Source organism: Fusarium odoratissimum (genome assembly GCF_000260195.1).
Source record: "Fusarium odoratissimum NRRL 54006 unplaced genomic scaffold supercont1.21, whole genome shotgun sequence".
Lineage (NCBI taxonomy): Eukaryota > Fungi > Ascomycota > Sordariomycetes > Hypocreales > Nectriaceae > Fusarium > Fusarium odoratissimum.
In genome coordinates, this window is record NW_022158706.1 from 329403 (window position 1) to 340809 (window position 11407).

General features: G+C 46.6%; 6 protein-coding genes across 6 annotated transcripts; 4 read left to right on the forward strand and 2 right to left on the reverse strand.

Annotated features, from left to right (window-relative positions):
* Positions 1–155: 155 nt before the first annotated feature.
* FOIG_11294 (uncharacterized protein) lies at positions 156–688 on the forward strand (the record flags this gene model as incomplete). The annotated part of the gene is made up of 3 exons (XM_031211849.1): positions 156–293; positions 349–450; positions 503–688. The coding sequence occupies 3 exons, from the start codon at positions 156–158 to the stop codon at positions 686–688; spliced, it is 426 nt and encodes a 141-aa protein (XP_031058423.1).
* Positions 689–1983: 1295 nt separating this feature from the next.
* On the reverse strand, positions 1984–3107 carry FOIG_11295 (uncharacterized protein; the record flags this gene model as incomplete). The annotated part of the gene is made up of 2 exons (XM_031211850.1): positions 1984–2809; positions 2860–3107. The coding sequence occupies 2 exons, from the start codon at positions 3105–3107 to the stop codon at positions 1984–1986; spliced, it is 1074 nt and encodes a 357-aa protein (XP_031058424.1).
* A 424-nt stretch (positions 3108–3531) lies between these two features.
* On the forward strand, positions 3532–5301 carry FOIG_11296 (uncharacterized protein; the record flags this gene model as incomplete). The annotated part of the gene is made up of 1 exon (XM_031211851.1): positions 3532–5301. The coding sequence occupies one exon, from the start codon at positions 3532–3534 to the stop codon at positions 5299–5301; it is 1770 nt and encodes a 589-aa protein (XP_031058425.1).
* On the reverse strand, positions 5029–6828 carry FOIG_11297 (uncharacterized protein). The gene is made up of 4 exons (XM_031211852.1): positions 6664–6828; positions 6514–6538; positions 6059–6467; positions 5029–6012 (listed from the first exon to the last, which is right to left on the reverse strand). Exons 3-4 carry the CDS (start codon positions 6265–6267, stop codon positions 5322–5324), a joined length of 900 nt encoding a protein of 299 aa, XP_031058426.1. The 5' UTR covers positions 6268–6467; positions 6514–6538; positions 6664–6828; the 3' UTR covers positions 5029–5321.
* A 336-nt stretch (positions 6829–7164) lies between these two features.
* On the forward strand, positions 7165–7491 carry FOIG_11298 (uncharacterized protein; the record flags this gene model as incomplete). The annotated part of the gene is made up of 1 exon (XM_031211853.1): positions 7165–7491. The coding sequence occupies one exon, from the start codon at positions 7165–7167 to the stop codon at positions 7489–7491; it is 327 nt and encodes a 108-aa protein (XP_031058427.1).
* A 1671-nt stretch (positions 7492–9162) lies between these two features.
* FOIG_11299 (uncharacterized protein) lies at positions 9163–10437 on the forward strand (the record flags this gene model as incomplete). The annotated part of the gene is made up of 1 exon (XM_031211854.1): positions 9163–10437. One exon carries the CDS (start codon positions 9163–9165, stop codon positions 10435–10437), a length of 1275 nt encoding a protein of 424 aa, XP_031058428.1.
* Positions 10438–11407: the final 970 nt, after the last annotated feature.

Here is an 11407-nt window from a genome sequence, read left to right on the forward strand (position 1 = left end):
CTCAGTGTCCAAATATCTGGGAGCGGAAGGTATGAGGGCCCTTGATCTTCTTCGGTTTTCAGTTGAGACGTAAGGCAGAGAGCTTTTAGTTACTCCAAGGGACCGAGCCATCTTCTCTGCGGAATTCACCTCCAATCTCATAATACTTTGTCAAAATGGGGTTGAGAGATGCCTACTGCCCATTGGTGATCGCTTCTTTAGTAATTGATGGCATCGCCGTTGGTTTGAGACTCTGGACACGAAGCATCAAGAAAGCTATCGGCTACGATGACATAGCTATGATGTTTTCTCTGGTAAACGACCTTGATTCCCTTGATTACCATGACAGGTAGGTTGATACAGAGCTAGGTCGGTTTCGTTATCTTCTGCGCAATGGAGGTTCAAGCGATACGATGCGGCATTGGTGCAACAACGATTGAACCCGACTTCGACCTTACAAAAGCAGCCATGGTATAATTTTCTTCATGCCCATGTAGACGGAACGGCGCTGACATAGACTAAGTTCTTCAAAGCCGCTCAAATCGTCTACATTCTCACCACCGGCATCTCAAAACTTGCCGTTGGACTTGTACTCTTCCGCCTCGCGAACGCCGCCAGCATGAAGATAGTTCGAAGGGTTCTTGCGGTTTCAATGATCATCGTGTCGCTGTGGTGTTTGGTAACCGCCTTGATCTTTGGTCTGCAATGACGTCCGCTATCTATGGCCTGGGTCGTTGGAGAAGGCTTATGCCCTTCTACAGCCTTTTTAGGAACCACTGGACTTGCACTATCTGGTATGGATGTCACCATCAGCTGGTTTTATGCGGTATGTAAGACCTCATTTCACGATTCCTATGTGCTCTGCACTGACTATCGGACTACGACCTGCAGCTTTTGCCTTTTGCCTATTTATATGCTATACAGAACTAAAGCTCAAGATCATGGTGATGGTTTTACTCGGACTGGGTGCCGTGAATATTTATCCCTTTCTATTTATCGTGGTGCAAGTCGTCTAACATTGGTTCAGGAGCTCCATCGCAATCATCATTCGTTTAAAATATCTCATTGATTTGAGCCGGCTATCGCTAGCCTCTGGTGGTCTCGCAACACAAGAAGCTGTTGAAACAACACTTGGAGGAACCATCTAGTAAGTAAATTCGCCAGTAATTAAATGTATTCTGAATACTAAAAGTCTGTTTTAGTTCTATACTCGAGATCAGCCTTAGCATCCTGGCCGCCTCGTTGACTGCCCTTCGGCCGCTTTTAAAGACACTTACATGCTTCAGGACCGTTTCTTTCGACAACCCTCACCGATCAAGAGCCTTCAATTCCATGAACACGTTGGGTAACGGCAGCTACACCAGGGGGACTGCTTATCGACTCGACGACAGAAATGTGTCCGACGCCGATAGCCAAGAAAACATCATACCTTCTGGTCTGATAAATAGCAGAAAGGAAACGTAGAACGAAAATTCACCATTCTCCAGCAGAATTTCAATCGCATGGGGAGTAACATAAGGAAACTTTGTAGGAAAGCTAGGGCATGCATAATCGGATCTGGAAATTTTCCCGTGCAGGGTAAATGAACTCTGACAGTTTCTGTGTTCTGATGCTGGCTTTCTAGTCAAGAAAGAAGGAGGGTTTTCTTTTTTTTTTCTTCTTTTTTTTTTTAAGTTACTGGGGGGTTGTAGCGAAAAGGAAACCGCCAGTTCTTCCTCAGACACAACCAACACAAGTGGCAAGGATCTTTTGAGCTCTCTGGCACCAGGGTCAGTCGACCAACATAACGTTGTACTACACTTCCCCCCACATGTCTGGCAGGCTGTGCCTAGAGAAAGCAAATTGGGTAATTACTCACGTTTATCAGCTATCGAAATGAGACTAATGGTCACGATACGGACGCTGTTGAACACGGGGCAACGCAACTTGTTCTGAATGAATTAATAAGAAGTTAAAAAGAAGATTGAAGCGATATATAGATTGATGCGAACTAACGACATTGGCTTATGCAGTAATATACGGAATACCAGTCAACAAAAATCCTCGGTTGGTCAACTCGGGCGCCTTCCTCGGCCTGTTAGTATTATAAGGACAAGGCTCTCCATTTCTCAAGACAGGAATTCCTCCAACATGCATAGCATTAGGCCAATGCGTCGTCCCCTGCAGATTCTCAAAAGCTGCCTTCTTCCTCTTCAGATCCTCCTGTGTAGCATCCGCAGCAGGCATGTAGCACGTATAAGTGCAGAATCGCGGCTGAGTACCTTCAGGACTAACATTGTAGTGAGGAGTGCGAGAGTCCCAGACGATAAGATCACCGGGTCCAGCGTTGACCTTTTGCCATTCGCAACCCTTGTTCTTCAACCACTCCATACCCTCTGCTGTGAAACCATACCACTCGTGAGTCCAAGCCCAGATCTTGTTTGGCTCATCCTTGAAGTCCTTGTGAAACTCTTCACTAAGGAGATGTGCGCCCTTGCAAACGATCAGACCACCATCCTTAGCACCGTTGGGGAAGATGTTGACCAGGCCCTGAAGACAGCGGAAACCGGGGTTCTCGGGGTCTTGGTCCTGGTGCGGCCAGGGCTTGTTGACCTTGACATCTTTGCGGTTGGGGAAAGAGGTATTGACGGCGTCGAAGGAGACGATCAGGTCTTTGGTGTCGTAGACGCGCTCGAAGGCTTCGATGACGCCAGGTTCTTGGCGGATGGCCCAGGCGAAGGATTCGTGGGCGACACCGTAGCCTGTGATCATGCCTTTTTCGGTGATGACGGGAAGGGTCTCTGCCTTGATGGTGCTGGGGTCATCACGCTTGAAGCCCATGCCGCCGTTGCTGGTTGGATGTTAGTAGACCCTATTGTATGTGGGTATTGGGGGGCTTACAAGTTCTCGAGGTATGAGAGCATCTCATCACCATACTTCTCAGCTCTCTCAAGGGGAATAGCTCCCTTGATGACAGCGAAGCCGTCTCGGTAGAGGTCGTCTCGCCAATCGCCAAAGGTAGTTCCAGGGTTGGCGAAAAGCTTGTTTGGGCCTGAAGGCTTGGCTTGGATAGGCTTGTTGGAAGTGGGCTCAGCGAACTTCAAAGCGGAGCTGGCTTGGTAACCAGCGGGCTCTGTGTTGGCGACCATTTTGGTAGATGCAAGAGTTTAAAAAAACTACTCAAATATGGGCTGGATGAGATATGACCAGAGGTATCAGTCTCAAGCTTAATGTGTTGTTATGAACTGTTTGATGATTTGGGTTTGAGTTAGTTCAATCTCTGCTTCTTATTCTTCTCTTCAACAGGTACGTTTGCCTGCCACCAGAGGTGCTACAGTTGATTCCGAACTGTAAGCGTCGCTTCGGCTCGGAATCCCGGCAATCTTGGCCTTGCCCCTCTGAAACTCCGATTCCGAGCCGCGCCATTTGCAGTGGGGCCGACGAGTCCACCGGCCGGTTCGCTACCTCGGAATCCACTTTGGCATCTCAAGTATCGACTATGAATAGGTTCGCAAATGCTTGTAAGATTGAAGTCACAAAATTACCAATTAAATCCTTGTCATTGCAAACATCATGCCTCTCGCAAATCTTCCCTTCACAGTCCCTATTGAGCCCATCGGCACTCCTAAAGTCGGTCACGGCGGTTATGTTGGACTAAACCCTCACTCAGAAGTCCTTCCAGCAGGTTGGAAACACGACAGTCCTCAAGCACGGCCTTTACCGTCACCTGTTCTCGTTGACCATGATGTAGCGTTCAAGATGCGCGATGGCGTTACTCTATACGCTGATGTGTATCGGCCACCGAATACGGATGAGCCTGTTCCTGCTATTATCTGCTGGTCACCTTTTGGAAAGAAGTTCAATGGCATTTTATCTCTAGAACTCATGGTTCCTTGGAATCTGGGCATTCCGTCACAGACCCTTTCTGGACTTGAGAAGTTTGAGGCGCCTGATCCTGCTGATTGGGTTCCGCGCGGTTACGCTGTTGTCAACATCGATTCTCGCGGATCAGGCGACAGTGAAGGAACCTTGGTTATCATGGGCACTCAAGAAGCTGAGGATGGATACGACACCATTGAGAGCATCGCCAAACTCCCTTGGTGCAACGGCTCTGTTGGTCTAGCAGGAAACTCTCATCTGGCTATCGTACAATGGTTCATCGCAGCGTTGAACCCACCCAGTCTCAAAGCAATTGCTCCATGGGAAGGCTGCGGCGACTTGTACCGCGAACAATTTGCCCGTGGCGGTATCTACGCCGGTGATTTATTTGATAAGCTTATTGTCAAGTATATGATGCAAGGCCACAGCGGGATCGAGAGCTTCCGAGAGATGTTCAAACAGCATCCTCTTGCGAATGAGTGGTGGAACGACAAGCGCCCGGATATGAAGAAGATCAACATTCCCACTTACATCACCGGTACGTGGACTAACACAATGCACGGCATGGGTGCTATTAGAGGCTGGCTTGAGGTTGATACACCGCACAAGTGGCTTCGCTTCCATCCTTGGCAAGAGTGGTATGACATCTGGGGCAACGAGCAAGCGAGGACTGAGTTACTTGACTTCTTTGACTACTTCCTGAAGGGCAAGGACAACGGCTGGGACAGGGTACCAAAGGTCCGCACGGCTGTTCTGCGATTTGGTAAGAAGGAACCTCAGTCATACGAGAACATTGTCGAGGAGAACTTCCCCATTCCAAGAACAGAATACAAAAAGCTCTATTTTACGAAAGACAGCAAGCTTTCTCTCGATCAGCCAACCGAGACATCAGTGGTCAGCTACAACTCTGAAACCGATGATCAGGTCAGCTTCATATACCGCTTCGACCAAACAACAAGATTAGTCGGTCTGCCCAAGGCAGTTCTCTACATGTCCTGTCCTGACTACGACGACATGGACGTGTACGTCACCCTCGAGAAGCTCGATTCAAACGGAGAAGTCATGATGAACCTCAACATTCCATGGAAGGGTATCCCCAAACAATCTTTTGAAGAAATGGATCCAAAAGAAAAGATAGAAGTAGTTGTCTATCGCGGTCCAATGGGTGTACTCCGAGCATCGCATCGTGAGATCGATGAGAGCAAGAGTATGCACCCGCACTGGCCGTTCCATCCTCACGAGAAAGTAGAGAAGATCAAACCTGGGGATGTTGTTAGACTTGACATTGGTATTTGGGCTATGGGTATTGAGTATGAAGCTGGCGAGTCAATTCGAGCTGTTGTTTGTGGGAGGAATATTGGCGTGAGTAATTTTGGAAGTTTGGAGCATTTAGATAACCATGGGAAACATGAGGTTCATGTTGGCGGAGAGCACGATAGCCATGTTATTCTGCCATTTGTTTAGATAATTGATGTCCTCAAAGACTAGAAGTCTTGAATAGCCAACTCAATAGCTCGGAGTCCTTCGGCGACTGCTTCCACTCGCTGTCCCAAGCTCAGACGGAGATAGCCCTTGTAATCAGCAACTCCCTCCTCACTAAAACCAGCACTAGCTGGAATAACGGCGACGCCAAAGTCTTCGATTAGCTTTTCTGCAAACCCAACCTCATCAATTGACTTTCCATTTGACCCAGAAAAGTGTATGAAAGCCGTTCCGCCGCCTCGCGGATGAACCCATCTGCATCGGTCCGGATTTCTTGTTACAAACTGATCATACTGCTCTATGTTCTTTGATTGAGTTGCCAGAATCTGTGCAACGATCTTGGGAAGGACGTCGGGAGATAAGGCGAATAAAGCGATGGCGTCGTCGATGCGTGAAACGTTGAGAGTTGTGTAGTCTCGAGCTGCGATGATACGTTGTAGGATATCTTTGTTTGGTGAGATTATCCAACCGATACGAATACCCGGGAGTGAGTAGGCCTTGGATACGGATCCAGTGGAGATGGTGTTGTTGTACCCCAGCGAGATAACGGATGGCGGAGTCGGAGTGTCGTCGTGAAAAAGGGGACGGAAGACTTCATCGCCAAAGATAGTAATGTTATGCCTCTTGGCCAAATCTCGGATCTGCTCCAGGATCTCTTGGCCAAGGACCGTTCCTGTAGGGTTGCACGGATTTCTCAACGCTGTCAGTAATCCTTACGAGACCTTCGGCAGAGACTCACGTTAGGATAATGGCTTTAGTATTCGGCTTGATGAGTGCTTTGAGCTCTTCAATATCAGGATTCCACGATCTCTCTTCTTTCCCAACCCAGAAGTCCACCTCAGCGCCGAAATACTTGGGCAAGAGATACAAAGGGCCGTAGTTCGGGAATTGACAGATTACATGGTCGCCTTTGGTGCATGTCGTGCTCAGCACAAGATAGTTAGCCATAATTGATCCAGGCGTGATGATCACATTGTCTTCTGTCAGTGGTGCTCTTTTGATTGAATAGATCTCTGCAAGGCGTTTACGCAGCTCGACTGATCCGAGGGACGGAGCATAAGAAAGTGGGATATCGTTATCGATCGGAGAAAGCTTGCTAGCGGAAAGATCTCGAAGGTTGTCTAGCGAGAGGGCATATGGGGCTGATCCTGCATATTGTCAGAACGTTGGACCAGAACTGGAGGAACGTCGTACCATGCAATGCGATCTTCGCTCTGGGCTACAGAAGTGATATGTTAGTTCTCGTCATCTTTTTCTTTCCTTCCTTGACTCCTTACACCATAGTTGCGAGCTACCGATTATCAGTTACGACGTGAGACACAAATTTGGGCCGACATTACTAACCAACTTGATCAAGCTCAAACTCTGGAATATCGTGCATCTTAAACGCTTTCGGCGTGGCACAGTGAAGCACGCGTTTCAGTGTCAAGAGTGATTGGAAAACCAGTATTGTTTCTCTCGCAAATCCAGTGATTATATGTGTAGAAATATACAATTGACGGTGCATCGCTGACAAATTTCATGGCTGGTGAGTCAATCACGAAACCGAACCCACCTATCACCTCATTAAATCTCTCCGACAAATCAACATGAATGGTTAGTGCTTACCGCAAACCGATGTAATCACTGAAGTAATCACACGCCCTTTGTGTCATTAACAGCCCCCACATGTGGGTGAGATGTGTTTGGGACACGACGGTGATTGAATCAGACATCAAGCTCAGTGGCGCTGTGTCAAGACTAGCATAAAACCCACCGCTCATTACACTTCCTTACAGATCAACAACCAATCTTGGACACACTCAACTCAACTCAAACAAAACAATTCCTCCACCGCACTCCGCAATGGATACAATCCGCCTCTGCAGTCTCTTGTCAGTCCGAGACCCAAGACGAGGTGAAAGTCGCATGGCTTTCCATTTCACACGCAAGCCAGACGGTTCCATCCTGGAGCCAACATTCGACGGTGTCATGCGAGCTTACAACCTAGAGGTCACTCACATCATGTACACTGAATTCGAAGACCTGCTTTCATTGTACGTGTTTGCGGCAGGACATGATTGGAATGCGCTCAAAGAAGAGACTTTGAAGATTTGCGAGGAAAAGAAGATTGCCAGAGATTGGCGGCTTATGTGGATGGGGACATCTACCCGTGCTGACACCATGGAATGAGGGGTGCTATGGACAAGTCCAGATAGGCCGTTCTCTCGAATTGCGATTATATTAGGAGGGGATATCGATAGCTAATGATTATCGTGTTCGTTTTATTATTACCTCAGATTCAAGGACGATAAAATCCTCAGTCCCTCGAACAGTCTTTCCGTCGTAATTAAACGTGATATGAGGAACTGCACGTACAACGTTTTTCCCGTCCAACTTCTCTGTTCATATTGCAAATTGTATTACTCCTTGGCATGAAGACTTATATCACTCTGCGAAGAACTTGGACCTTGACGAAATGTGTAGATGAATGATAGCACACAGGCATAAGTCCAGTCATAAAAGTTTCAGTTTTGTGCAACGTGTACACACTACCCGCTGAGCCATTCAAAAATACCAGACCTTTTCAATGTAAGCGAAACCCAAGATCTCACAAGTTTGTGGCGGCCTCCTTGAACTGATCAAGGCGATCTCTGAAGTCTTATTCAAAATAATCTGAATATACGTGCACGGGTTTAGGTCCGGGTGAGTGGCAATCGGGTATTTGGGTAATCACTGGGTCACTAACGTAAAGAGGTGAATAGCTAGTGCTTATCACGACACCCCTAACATTCTCTGAAGCAAAGAATACGTCCGCTGTGTCACTAATGAATCTCGATGTGAATAGTATGCACTTGGAGCACACTCATTCAGAGGTAGGTATGAGTGCGCTTTGTGAAGACTGGTATATAAAGTCACCGCACATCGACATCTCGCACTCTAGTAACAAACCCATCCAAGATAAACCCCACAAACAGTAAACACATAAACGACAATACCTTCACAACGCAATGGATACAATGAATCTGCACGAAGCACCACGACTGCGCTTGGCCCGGCCAGGCGAAACTCATCTTACGTTCCATTTCATCCGTAGGCAAAACGTCGATGCGGCGGCACCGCTATTCGTCGATATCGAACAAAGCTACGGTGTGGAGAATGTCATAGGCATTGATCATGTAGACCGCAACATGATTGAGCTGCATGTCTTCGCTGCAGGTGATGATTGGACTGCTCATCGACTCACAATTCGGGACATTTTGGAGGACAATGAGATTTCCAGGTTCTGTCAGCTCTTGTACATGTCCGCATGTTGCTGCCTTGAAGACGAATGTCGTGGGGAGCCTTGAGAAGATACCGATAGTACATCCGCTTTAATATAACTCTGCTCTTAGGTGCTGCTCTAGCAAACGAGTGATGTTTACCGAACATGCCCACAATTTAGTAAAACAGGTGCTTATTCCGGCGGCAGTCTCCTTGAATCAACCAAGGCGATCGAGAACAAGAACCTTCAAGTCTGTACAGCTTAAATATAATGTTCGTCCATTTATCGGGGGTCGCGTGGACTAGCACCCGGGTATTCGGGTAACCGTTTCGGGGGCCGGGTATCCGCTATTCTGAAAGCCGGCGACAGATGTCCAAGGGAAACAGCGAGGGTAATGAGTGATAAGTTCGGGGGAATTACTCGTACCGATTGACGTAAAGAATATAATCACGGTTGGTATAAAGAGGCCAGAGAGGTTACCATCGTAAGGATATTGATACAATCAACTTGACCGCATTCCGAGACCATCATTTCTTCACATATATCTCAGAGTCTACCAGTCATTTAAACCAACCCAACACATTAGATCCAAGATAAACATGCGAAGCAAAATTGTCATCATAGGGGCTGGTTTTGCTGGAGTGTGGAGCGCCTTCGCAGCCAAACGTCTCATCAACCTCAATAACAAAGAGAAAGGCATTGAGGTTCTCGTCATCGCCCCTGACCAATCGCTGACCCATCGCCCACGTCTGTATGAGCCCAATCCATCAATAATGAAACAACACCTCGAGCCGCTTTTTACATGTACTGGTATCGGGTTCTTTCAAGGCACCGTTGAGAGAATCGACACGGACTCGCAAACGGTCCATGTCAAGTCTCCATCTGGCGACGAATCGGATATAGGTTACGACCGGCTTATACTTGCAGCCGGAAGCGCAGTTGCGCGACCCAAGAGTGTTACTGGTCTCGAAGAATATGCCTTTGACATTGATTCAATCGCAGCTGCCACCAAGCTTGAATCTCATATCAATAGTCTGGAGTCCCTTCCCGTCAGCAAAGCCCGCAAAACCGTGGTTGTGTGTGGCGGTGGCTTCACAGGGATTGAGATTGCGACAGAGCTACCGAATATGCTCAAGCACATTGGGAACCCCCGCATTGTTCTCGTTGAAAGTGCTCCAGAGGTCGGTCCCGAGCTTGGAGAAGGTCCTCGTCCTACGATCATGAAAGCTCTGAAAAGTCTCGGCGTTGAACTCAAGCTCGGTGCTTCTGTTACTTCAGTTGACTCAGGTGGAGTCAACCTTTCTTCTGGAGAGCGGATTGAAGCGATGACTGTCATCTGGACCGCTGGCGTGCGAGCAACATCCCTGACTCAGCAAATTCCTGGGAAGAAGGACACGCTCTGCAGACTTTACGTCGACCAAGATCTACGTGTTCCTGGCTGTCCTCATGTCTTTGCTACCGGTGACGCCGCCCATGCCGCAACTGATACAAAAGGCAATGTCACCATGCCATCATGCCAACACGCCGTCGTCCTTGGCCGTTTCTCAGGACACAACGCAGCAACAGACCTCCTCGGCGAGCCAAATCTTCCGTATTCTCAATCTGGATACGGCACTTGTCTTGACCTTGGGCCTTGGGGTGCGGTGTTAGCTAATGGCTGGGACAGGGAGGTCACAGTCACCGGACAGGTCGCGAAGCAGGTGAAAAGATACGTCAACCAGAAAGTAATCATACTTCCGGAGACGGCTAAGGAGGCGCTAAATGCTGCAGATCCTGCTTCTTATGACTCTGAAAGTCGGCTCAAGCGTGTGTTCGGTGTATTGGGGTGGACGTTACGCAACTGCATTAGTAATGACAGTACGAAACTTGGCTAGCACTCGAGGTAAGGTGCGAGATGCTAGAATCAGCTGTCGGGCCTATCTACTCAAAATAATACTCTTCAAAACACACTTCTGGCTGCGTACCAACTACCCATTTTATAGCCTGAGATAACCTTTTTACTAATATTTTAAATAAGAGATTATATAAATATAACCCTAATATAAAACTAATTATTTAAAAGTCAAAATACCTATCTAGTAACACATAAAGTAAAGCCAAAGGCCTTAAAGTAAGATAATAAAATAAGGTATTTATTTTTAATATAATATAATAAAAGGCATTATATACTATGCTAAAAAAAAAACATATTAACCTTAATATCATATCTTAGCAGATTATATAGCTACTGCCTTAAACCTTAAGATGTAACTAAATAAGTAGCCTTAATTTATAAGTATAAAAAAGATATTTTCCCTATCCTTAGAAGGCTAAATGCCCTCTCTATTAGTATTCTCCTAAGGCAATTACCACTAAGGCTCTAACACTAAAAGACTATATTAAAATAAGCTAAGAATACTAACTTCTATTATAAGATACGCTGTTATATAATTAGCATTAATAATAATCAACCTGGCCACAGTTATCTGATCTTAGTAGCCAATAACTACATAACCGGTCCTCTAGTAGATATCAACTGGCTTAACTTTAAGCATATCCTAAGTTTATATTCCTTCCTTTGCTATTATAAAATCACAAACAGATACCTACCGCATATTGATAAATTTCGAATAATATAGCAAGTTAATCTCGCAATCTTCGGTTGCCAAGTACAGCTCCTCGGTATCCAGCAAGACACATCCCTCGTCGAAAATATCACAGGCTAGATAGAGGCGTTAGAAGACCTAGCTAATCGCTTGGAACGGGGATAAAACTAATTATATTAATACTAAAGTATATCTATAGAAATTTTAAAAGAGGTATATTTCTCTTTGCCCAAGATAACAGAACATGGCCAGTATTAGT

What these genes read in the sequence shown, in the direction of transcription:
- FOIG_11297 (XM_031211852.1), bottom strand. Translation starts at nt 6,267, where the DNA reads ATGGCTAACTATCTTGTGCTGAGCACGACATGCACCAAAGGCGACCAT. An exon ending in ACTAAAGCCATTATCCTAAC is followed by an intron (nt 6,013 to 6,058) that starts GTGAGTCTCTGC and finishes GACAGCGTTGAG; the next exon opens with AAATCCGTGCAACCCTACAG.